Below are 11709 nucleotides of genomic sequence, written 5' to 3'. Positions count from 1 at the left end.
CAGTGACCGGCAAAAACCGCTTTCCGGCTTTTCCTAGATGTGTGTGGGGGGAGGGGGGGGGCGATTTTTCGCGACCAAAATCGTAAAAATTTACATTAGATTGGTTAGTCGATAAACCTTAACAACTTATAAAAGAAATCAATTGTATTAAATTGTACGATTGTTTAACCGTAAAAAAAAACGTAGTGACTTTTATCAAAATGGTGAAAAGGGGTGGGCGCTTTTTCGCTAAATAAAATCGCAAGGATTTACACTGGATTGGTATAAAATAAAAGGAACTGGCCGAGTAAAAAAATAAACATTCCAAATCCCTAAGTAAACGGTATCATAGGCAAATCAGTACATTGCAACATATATGAGTGTTTTTGAACGATTGGAAACATGTCATAATCCTTGAATAACCGACGTAGCTGGCGCAACATAATCAAGAATCGAGCATTTCACGCAGCTGCAAAGACAGACGCAAGGCACGAGGGTACCTGTCCAACTTTTGCCTCAAGTTTTAATTATGAGATCTTGCCACCTTGTTTTGTATACGAGGACAATTCGATCGTAGCAGAGGCGTAGCGACCCTACCCGGCGCCCGGGGACAAACTTTCGATTTGCAACCCCCCCCCCCCCTCAAACTTTCAATTTGTTTTTCCAACCCATTTTGGCGCACCCTCCCCCCCCCCCTCGCTACGCCTCTGGGTCGTAGGATGACCTACGGTTACCAGGCCGGGTACAAAACTATCGGTTTAGCTAACGTGCGTACTATCTGATAGACCCCGCCGTTTAGTTGTGATCACATTTTAAAAAAGGTTGGGGCAGTGGCGTAGCGAGATCGGGTGTCTACTAATCATAATACATAGTAATTACATAATACAATTATAGCTTGAAGTTTAATTATTTATTAAATTCAGCCACTGTAGCATTCATATAAAACACAGGTAGGTCTATATATGAAAATAAAAAGAATAGCATTTTAGTGATAAGGGTTAAGTGTGGTTCTATAATGCATGTATTCTTGATTAAATTTTTTTTTGTCAGCAGTAGGCTATTTAAACATGGTTTGCTATTTGCAAAGAAACAATTAAAAAACTTATGTGTAAAGGATTGTCCATATCATGGGTCATGTTATGTTAGCAACTCCTAAATATAATCAAGTTTCTCTCTCTCTCTCTCTCTCTATATATATATATATATATCTATCTATCTCTATATAGCTCTATATATCTCTATATATCTATCTATCTCTATATAGCTCTATATATCTCTATATATATATCTATCTATCTATATATATATATATATATATATATATATATATATATATACATATATATATAAATATATATATATATATATATATACATATATATATAAATATATATATATATATATATACATATATATATAAATATATATATATATATATGTATATATATATATAAATATATATATATATATATGTATATATATGTATATATATATATATATATGTATATATATATATATATATATATATATATATATATATATATATATATATATATATATATATGATGTACCAAACAATATGCAATTTGGTGGTACCCTCTTGTCTGTGGTTACCCAGTGTGGCCTTTTCTCCACTCTCATTTCTTAAACATTTTGAAAGGGAAAAAAAACCTCTTTGGACAGGTTTATTTTAATGGCCTTCAGGGAAAAGTGTAGAAAGGGAGGAAAGTGTGGTGAAAAAAAAGATCACCAAAGATAAAAAGCATTGAAGAAACTTAAGCGAAAGTATTAAAACATTATAGATAGAAACATTAAGGTTCTATTATGTTCAGTGTGGTCTAGTTGTAGTGAAGTTTAGGGATAAAGTGTAGCGAGTAAGTAAATCAAAGTGACCAAAAGAGCTTAGCATTAACAGTAAGTGAACAAAGTAAAGCTCCTCCACCCATCTCTTTAACGTTCACTGGCGTACACCTCCACCAGCATCTTCAGTAACCTCAATTTGGCTGATTTTCAAGTAAAATACAATTTATAAAACCAGCTTATTTCTTTAAATTATCCTTTTTTTGGCAATTAATTGAGTGACAGAAAGTTTTTCTTCTTTTTTTGGATCAATTACTTTGGTCGGGTTTCCTTTGTGTTGAATAAATACACTTTTCTTATTAACAAAAAATGCTTATTTAAAAACAACTGGGGCCTTATTTTGGGGGCTGGAATGGATCAATGACATTTCAATTAATTTCAATCAAGAAAATTGCTTTGAGATATTAGCAACCTGACATACATATATATGTCTATACATGTACATATGTATACACACACACATATACATATATATATTCACACACACACACTTCATCATACATACTCGATTGGATAGTAGTATTTGAAAAATGTCATCATATGTCAAATTAAAAAATATAAACTAATTATGCTAAATGTTAGATATTTACTTCCCTTCTTCAACTGATTTTTTTAAAACGTTATTTCTGAACTCCTAAAGTTTTGAAAGCCTTTAGGGCTTTTACTGATTTTAGCAGTTTAGATTTTGCATTGGAAAGCTTCTCTACAACTATTTTATTTTCTGGGTTGATTTCTAGTTTGCTTGGGTCTGCTATGATTCTAGCTTTGATGAATCCTTTCATGATAGCCTCATGAACACCAACTCGTTCTTTTGTGACATTATTCACATATTCACCTGTATCCTTAGCTAATAGTCCATCACGGATGGCATCTGAAAATGATACCTGTAAATAAAAAAATAAGATGTTGAATTATTGTAGTCATAAGTTGTTTCTGAAGTTAAAATTATAATTTTAAGGAAGTTACAATTACAGTAATTTAACACAATGGAAAACTAACTTTTTTGCATTAAGTAATGTTATTTTAATGTGTTTACTGAATTTAAATGTTTTAAATAATTCTGAAGCAAAATATGAGCTATCCTAAGGAACATGCATTCAATTGAAACTAATAACCTTTGTTTTTTTCTTCTGATCAACAACACCATGGACAGCATAAGTCTTTGTAACAGTCTCTGGTTTGATAAGTTCCTCTCCTTCTTGGTATTCCACAATTACCAGTCCGGAATGTATTGCATCTGCTATGGGTATTTTGTCTCCACTTTCAGTTCTTAATTTAAAATAAATGTGTATTCAAATACAATTAATGAATTTTTTAGTTGAACATGTTATACACATTTAATTTACAAATTCAATAAAAATTAATTTTATCAATATTCTACTTAAATATAAATATTTTATAAGAAAAATTTAAAACAGCACTTGCCTATAAGTTGAGCTATGAGTATCTAAAATGTTAAGGGCAGCAGCTTGAGTGACAGAAAGTTTTTCTTCCGTTTTTGGATCTATTACTCCTGTTATTGAATATGGTCGGGTCTCCTTTGTGTTAAAACAATTATAACTTTTAATTTTGCATTTAAATGGAATAACTGAATTATAGTGCCCTGTAAAACTAATACAATCACTCACTGATTAGGAAAATATCCATAAAAATGGTACTTTGCAATTATTTTAACACTTTTGATAGCATAACAGCATTAAATCAATAGAAATCATCATTACCTTTGTTATTTTTATGGTAATGAGCCCGTATGAGTTCTTCTCCTCTCTAATTTTTTTCTTGCTGACAAACTCCATGAGTACGCTGCCTTCATTCATAGCATCTGTCATTGACATTGACTAGAAGAAATAGACTGTACTTGTGTATTTTGTTAAAAAAAAACCCATTAAATTAAAGTATGAAGTAATTTTAAAGTACAGTATCAAATTTGAAAAGAAGAAAATAATTTCATTTAAAGAGTAAAGTAGCAGCCATCAGTTTCATAATATGGCTTGTAAGTAGGTCACCAACTTCTTGTTTCTTACTTGCCAGGTAGTATTTTTTAAACCAAATGTGAACATTTTTATTGAATCTGTAAGTTATTTAAAATCGTAAACAATGGTAATGATTATAATAATAGACTACAAAAGGTAGGCTAGCTTTAAAAAAAATTGGCCTACATACAATTTCGATTTTTTTCAAAGAAGCGTACTATTAGTTATTATGTATTCAAATCCGTAATAAGTAGTCCTAAACGTAGTTAAAACTTTAATATAATATTATTTATAGCATAGGCCTACAGGTACTTAATTTGATTCTATTATTTGTAAAATGTTTATCATTGTTGCATTTTGGATACATTTGGAATTTAAAAATTTTGATGCAAGGCCCAGAAACAAAGAGCCGCCAAGTTTTTGTTATCATTGTGAATCATGTTCACAAAAATTAATTTAGTTCAAAAATGTATATCACTTTCTGGCTTATGTTGCTACGAATTTTAAGTGAGAGAGAACAAGTCTTACAAACCCTATTCAAGCCTATATACTATATACAGTTTATAGACTGAAATGTATATTTTAAAACATGATGCAACAACTGTAGATGTATTTGGTAAATGCCTTTAAATACTGTATTAAGTTATGAGCGCTTACTTGTCCAGTTTTAGGATTTATATATTGGTTTGTAGCCTGGTCTACAATTCCTAGCATTATAGCATCTTGAAGAGACAATTTTGTTTTTCCATCTCGAGGATCAAGAACACCTGTTATAATAAAAGTATGCTGCTCTTCCTCAAGAGCTGTTGTAACCTGTAATTACAAATGTTATTATTTTTACAATGAATTCGAGTTTGAAATCATTTTTAAAAAAAAGTGTTTTTAAAGAATTAAAACTACAGGTAAACTATTTAAAACGTTAACATTTACAAATCAAGCAACAAACTAACAGTATCTGTAGTTGTTTCTTCCTTTTCCTCTTCAATTGTGACCTCACTACTGATTAACTCTTCACTAGGAGTTTCATGCATCACCAGAGAAGCATGGGTTTTGGTAATATCATTTTGGATAAGATCCAGCTGTGTGTCCCAAAATCTGATTGTTTTAATCAGAAAAGAAATATTGCTTTCAAAATCAGAAAAGAAATATTGCTTTCAAATTGATATGAGTATAGACTTAAATATTTATAGTTATTTAATGATGTCACACTTCTAGAATGGATGGGGACTGGAATGTTTTTAGTTGATTATGTTGCTCAATTTTAACAGTTCTTAAGAATTTTAAGATTTTATAAATTGTAAACAATTATTATACTTAGGCCTAACCTTTTTTTTTTATTAAACCACTTTCTGTTTCAAAAAACAAAAATTACTATTGGGTGTAGGATCATAAAAAAATGGTAAAAAGCATACCATCAGGTAAGGAACATGACTTATCTAAATTTCAATAAATGCTACACAAGCATATCTCTTTTAAGACAAATTTATTCTAGCAGAGATACTTAAAATAAAATGTACATATTGGTTAACTGTGTTATTTAATTAACTGATATATAAATATTGTACAATATTAAAATATCATAAAGAAACAACTTCTTCACATACAAAATACTTTGCAACATCTTACTTTACAAAATGAGCTGAGGTCACAAATCTTAGTTGCTCCCATTTGTCACACACTAACATAAACTTAGGATGCTTCAGCATTTCAGCAACACATTTAAAAGTTTCCCAAAATGTCCAAAAGTCCTATACAAAAAATAGAGTATATTTTTATATAATAAAGTTTCCTTAAAAATGACAACAGACGTTTTGGTGAAACAGCAACATAAAATTGTATTCTTACTTTGTACTTATTCAGTAGATTTTCCAAGATTTTAACTTGCACCACAACACTAGAGGACATGTTGTTGTTTTGGGCATCAGCTGTTACAAAAAGAAATTATTACTAAACTCTTTCTTGCCTAGATCTGCAGTCTTTATTATGACTCAATAATATCATCATACAGATATACACACATTTCTTTATTAATTTATTTAAAGTAGAGTAAAGTTCCCTTTTCAATTCTGATGGTCTATAGGGCAAGTGAAATAGAGTTCACATGTTTCGGTGACCTCTGCATATAAAGAGATAGTGTGGTCAGCACTATGCCCAGCCACCTTTATTTTCCCTAACGTGAGATAGGTAACCATCAGAGTTGGGTAGACTCAGGGATGGTCTACTGATTTGAACCTGGATTTGAACTCGAGACTTACGAGTTAGCAGTCCAGCTCTCTACTGCTAGACCACTCTGTCCATTAATTTATTTACAAAGAATTTAATTTGAAAAAAAATATATTGACATTGCTTCTTACACAAAGTTAAAATAAACAGTGGCCTACTCACTTGCCAATCTAATTTTTTCTTAATCCTTGATTTTACAGGACAAAAAAAAAAGAACTAACCCTGTCCACTCAGTTCTGTTGATTCCTCTAGAATCATTTTTAACCTCGTGATCCTTTCTTGCAATTCCTGGAAATCACCATAACCATTCCAGTTCTCTAATAAAGTGTCTTCAATAAATTGTAAGATTCTCAACAGCTCAACTTTATCACTTGCTGCCATAGCTTGTAGCATATTTACCTAAAATATTTAACTCTTTGAGTAAATAAATTATTTTGCATAAAGAATAACAAATTGAATAGAAGTGTGAAAGATGTAATACATTCTTTAGTTAAAATAAAATGTCACTCCCATCAAATATAAATATACAGATTCATTTATGAATAGATCAGAATATCAAATACCAATTAGAACCAATTCAGATGCAATTCAGGTGCAATCTCCTCCCTTCCCCCACACACAAAGAGAACTTATAACTATAACTCTCTGCTTAGCATTCACCTGGAGCACCTGATTTGGATAGGGGTAGGGGGAGTGCACAGTTATGTTGATGGGTCAACTTAGCCTCAGTCCCGAATACCAAACTTTCAGGTTAACAAAAGCATGGTCTACTAGTAGACCATGCAAGAACTTTGTTTAGATTTGGTTCAAAACTTGGACATTGCCTGTAACTATGCTCTCTACATTAAGAAACCAACAATGGACTTATCCACTAAATAAGTCGCAGTTTGAAATATATTTAAACAATTAAAATTTTAAAAATTGATTATCATTAAAATTATGTCATTGGGTAGAAAAATGTCCCAAACTAAAGGATACTTTCAATAATAACTTTCTATTTCCATACAAATTTGTATTTCACAAACTGACCTCTTCCTCTGTCCAATCTCTTAGAACAAGCAGCATAAAAGCAATCATTTGATATCCTAGTCTTTTCACACTAGATGTCCACAAAGAAAGTAGTTGAAGTCTGAGCCTATAAAAATAATGAGCGCATTTTTAATAACATTTCTCAGTGAAATATATCTATTTTAGCTTGGCACATTTTCATACCTACAAATTAAAGAATAATATATTACAAAGATAGTATTTTAAGAGATAACATACAAACATAAGCTGTGTAAGTTGCACTTTTATTAATATAATCTAATAATACTATAACTATAGGGATAATAGATTGTTGTTATACTAAAATATTGATGGTAATTTTCCTATTTTCATTTAATTTAGTTATAGGATACTATGAAAAAATGTTCTGATCATCCGTATTTTAACACTAGATAAAATATTAAGTACTTAATCGCAGCATCCAATGCTTCAGCAGAAGGAGCTGGTAACAATATTATCACAGCTGGTACAAAACCAACTTGACCTTTTTCTGTACGAACCTGTGTCAAAAAAGATTGTTGATTAATTACTTTTTAACTTGAAAAGAAGATGCAAGTAACAAAAAAATTGCAGTGGAAAAATAAATATATTTATTTTTAGACTTTTCATTTCCTTTCAGTAAGTCTTGATCCATATTTTTAATTTAAATACATTGCAGTATATAATAGCTTCTTAAGCAATCATTATGGTCAATGTGAGCAATGACTAAAATTTCTTATGAAATTTACCTTGATATTCATAAAAGTAAAAAAGAAAAACCATTTATTGTAAAATTTACTACATTTATTTCTGCATATGCAATTCCTTACTGTAATTAACAGTAGTAAATTAATAGAAGCAAGAAGCTTTAGATGCCAAAAAAATATTACCTTCCATTTCTTTTTATCCGTATTGTCAAGTAATGTTAGGGTTTCACCCTCAATAAAGTCAAGCTGTCATGACATAAATAAGTTTTGTAAAATTTTATTATTTGTTCACTCTTAGGCTAAAATAGTTAAACAAGTTTAAAGTATTTTAGTATCTTTTTTCAGTATACAAAATTAAAGTGTATATTCTACTTTCAGTTTACAAATAGGCACTATTTTTAATACTTTGCACAGCCAATTTGCTACACTCTAACCAGATAAATAAGTAATAAACATCATTAAGTATGCTTTTAAAAGGATAGTAATGCTATAGCTATTTGAGAAATTCATTTGCATATAACTTCACACTATCACATCTCAAAAGAAATTTAAAGTAATACAAAATATTTGCAGGAACTTCTATTGATGAACATAGGCCTACTCCTTGCATTAAAAATAAGATATAGTGTAAATATGTAAGTATATAGATTATGCCCATTCTGTAGCTGTAGGTTATTCTGGATAGCAGCTATGTTTCCCCATCCCCCCCCCCCCCCCCCCCCCCACCAAAGTTATAGCCAATAACACTGTGTATTAGAGACAATGTAGGAAAATTCTATTTGCATTTCATAAACATAACAACCAGGGGAAAAATATGGCATATTAGTTTCAAGTAAAAAGAAAATTTAAACCTATTTAATTAAGGTTAAGTGTGGACAGTATTAGGATAATAGGTTGGGATAATAGGCCCCTAATTTCCCGACAAACTTTCCTCATCAATCCAGTTGCACTTTACTTTTGCCAATGTATTAACATGTTTTGGTCCTCATTATATATTTGGCTAAAGAAAGGAGAACAATAATACATGTAATTCATTAGAAAGTTTGACAGTATTTTATACTACAGTTTTTGTAGTGTTTTTTTCCCTTTTCTGATGAGAAAGCACTTGTTAATGATTTTAAAAAAAAACCTAATTCACCCAAATATTAAAAAGTAAAATAACATCCATAACAAAGATGCAACATTTTAGTAGCAGGATATCTTTAAATCTACCCAGCTCTGATGAGTACCTGACTCATGTTAGGGAAAATAAAGGCAGCTGGGGATAGTGCTGATCCATTCGTATACAGAGGTCAAGAAATGTATGAATTCTACTACATCTGCCTGATGGATCATTTGGTCTGAACAGGGAATTTCTAATAAAAGATGTAAATCACTTAATACTTGCAATTAAATTTAAACAAGAATATTTCTTTTCTATGGTTAAAAAGTTTTTCCATATTACTGTAATATTACAAGATGGCAAAATTATGGTCAAGTACGTTAATGTCAATAATTATAAATAATATAATTTCTTAAATCATATCTATCTAAGCCTGTGAGTTGAGGTCTAGCTTAACTATGACATGAAGCTAAGTAATAAGTAACATTTTGTCAGAATCTATTAAAGAAATATTTAACTATTACAAAAAAGACAGAGACAAAGTAAAAGTAATTGTAATAACACAAAGATGATGATCAATGGATTCAAAACTATTGTTATATAAATATGAAAAAAATTGTTTTTACTCACTCCTTCAGCATTATAGTCTGTAAGCGCTATGACTGGCTTTGGATCATTTAGAGATCTCAGTCTCAATGGAATGGGTACAACCTGTTTGGCTTTGTCAAATAGATAGTCAATCTTTGTCTGCCACTGTAAATATGCTGCCAGGACATCCTAAAGTTAACAATATTTTTATACTGCTAAATTATATTTTTATAACACTTTTGACTTTTGAGGGAATAGATCTAGATCTAGATGAAAATTTAAAACTAAGTTAGGGGCCTATTGCCTTTCATAACAAAACATAATACCAGTTTTCCATGCCTACAAGGTAATTTTAAAAATGAAGCATTTAAAAATAGGCTCTATATATCAAAAGAATCTATCTATAACGATATAGGGCTTAGGTCCCAATTGTATGACTAAATTTATGTAGTCATACATTTTTTCTAAGCCTTTCTCTTTACTTTTAATAAGCTTACAAACTATTTTGGAAAAAACAACTTAAAATTACCTTAATTTCCTGAAGCATTTTTTCAGCATCTGATTTATTGCCAATAAGTTTAGATCGATCAAAAGATAAATGGATGCGTGATAGTGTTGTATTCATCCAGTATTCAGCTTCATTCACTTCCTGAAAAAACTTTAAAGCAGGACAGAATTCAATAATAATATTACTACATTGGTAGGATGTTAATTGCTCTAAAAGACAGTTTTACAATGCAGTAGTAACCTTATATTTTGTTTATAAAGCACCTCTTAAGTTACCAGAGGCGTAGCGACCCTTCTCGGCGCCCGGGGACAAACTTTTCGATTTGCACCGCCCCCCCTCCCCTCGCTACGCTACTGTAAGTTACTTTTGAATTAGCATTTTATTTTGAAATACATTACAGATAGGCCCTATAGTCAAAATTTTTGTCATAACATATCAATTATACATGCACATTATATGCTCAAGAATTCCAAAGTACTGCATATTCTTTTGAGACAAATGAAGATTTTAAATATAACATGCATGTGACCAACAGTATATTTTAAATTTCCCAAGAACACTAATACCTTAATAGCAGGCTCAGACATAGACACTAAGGTGAGGATAATGTGGTTATGGCCATATTCTTGTTATATAAAGGTTTCATGTAGATCAGCTTATACATGCACTGTAAAATTCATAAGTAAGCTGCAAGAACAGCCATTCGCTTATATGACTGATAAGGGAAGTCTTAGCATAGAAAAGCTACTGGCCTCTTTCTCAAGAACTTGATCAAGTCCTTGATCACCACAATTCTAATATTGTATGGATCAGAGACCTGATGGACATCCAAGGGCTACCTCAGAATGATATCAGACAAAAAATAAAAAACAACATGGTGATGTTGAATTGAAGCGAGCATAACAAAAATGGTTCCACATGAAATAATTCTATACTTCAGAAGATGCAAATATAAAGAGCAGAAGGGATAATGCTTAATAAGCAATTCACATAAATGATTGGTTCACATATGACTTATAAAATACTATTTTTGATTGTATTAGCTGCTGAAGCTGTACTTTTAAGTACTTTTAGTTCAACAATGTAGTATTTAGAGCTGATGTTAAATTTGCTTTTTGGAAGAAAATTATATTGTTTCAACAAATAAATTTAATAAGCTATTAATATTTTGCTGTGGCATACTAAGGATTTTATCTAGGTGGATTGTTTAAAAATGTCCATATATACTAATGCTACAGATCTCAATAGTGGCTAACTAGAAAGAAAAAAAACCTCCCCTCTCTCCCTGCTAATTGTTTTTTTTGTATGTTTATATGTATATTTATGTATGTGTATATATATATATGTATATGTATATATTATATTATGTATTTATAAATTATATGTATATGTATATGTATATATATATATATATATATATATATATATATATATATATATATATATATATATATATATATATATATATATATATATATATATATATATTTTTATATATATATATATATATATATATATATATATACACATATACATATACATATATATATAAAATACATACATACAGAATTCAACTATTTATATATATATATATATATATATATATATATATATATATATATATATATATATATATATATATATATATATATATATATATATATATATATATATATATATATATATATATATATATATTTATATATTTATATAATATATATAGTTGAATTCTGTATGTATGTA

General features: G+C 29.8%; 1 protein-coding gene across 5 annotated transcripts in view; it reads right to left on the bottom strand.

Moving 5' to 3' along the window:
• Nucleotides 1-2411: 2411 nt before the first annotated feature.
• The window catches only part of LOC131946685 (dystonin), a 35466-nt gene continuing 26168 nt past the window's right edge, over nucleotides 2412-11709 (bottom strand). For 4 of the 5 annotated variants that reach the window (XM_059307628.1, XM_059307613.1, XM_059307598.1 and 1 more), the window contains 14 exons: nucleotides 9988-10116; nucleotides 9501-9647; nucleotides 7952-8014; nucleotides 7491-7582; nucleotides 7065-7170; nucleotides 6257-6434; nucleotides 5658-5740; nucleotides 5439-5560; nucleotides 4763-4907; nucleotides 4470-4625; nucleotides 3561-3677; nucleotides 3265-3377; nucleotides 2955-3108; nucleotides 2412-2723 (listed from right to left, as the gene is read on the bottom strand). In XM_059307628.1, the coding sequence (XP_059163611.1) occupies nucleotides 2460-2723; nucleotides 2955-3108; nucleotides 3265-3377; nucleotides 3561-3677; nucleotides 4470-4625; nucleotides 4763-4907; nucleotides 5439-5560; nucleotides 5658-5740; nucleotides 6257-6434; nucleotides 7065-7170; nucleotides 7491-7582; nucleotides 7952-8014; nucleotides 9501-9647; nucleotides 9988-10116 (1869 nt within the window). In that variant the 3' untranslated portion in view covers nucleotides 2412-2459. The remainder of the gene's footprint in view (nucleotides 2724-2954; nucleotides 3109-3264; nucleotides 3378-3560; nucleotides 3678-4469; nucleotides 4626-4762; nucleotides 4908-5438; nucleotides 5561-5657; nucleotides 5741-6256; nucleotides 6435-7064; nucleotides 7171-7490; nucleotides 7583-7951; nucleotides 8015-9500; nucleotides 9648-9987; nucleotides 10117-11709) is intronic. The other variant, XM_059307605.1, reaches the window with a different exon arrangement.

Source organism: Physella acuta, unplaced genomic scaffold (genome assembly GCF_028476545.2).
Source record: "Physella acuta isolate Inbredline_101_S28 unplaced genomic scaffold, ASM2847654v3 ptg000053l, whole genome shotgun sequence".
Lineage (NCBI taxonomy): Eukaryota > Metazoa > Mollusca > Gastropoda > Physidae > Physella > Physella acuta.
This window is presented reverse-complemented; position numbering and strand designations above follow the sequence as displayed.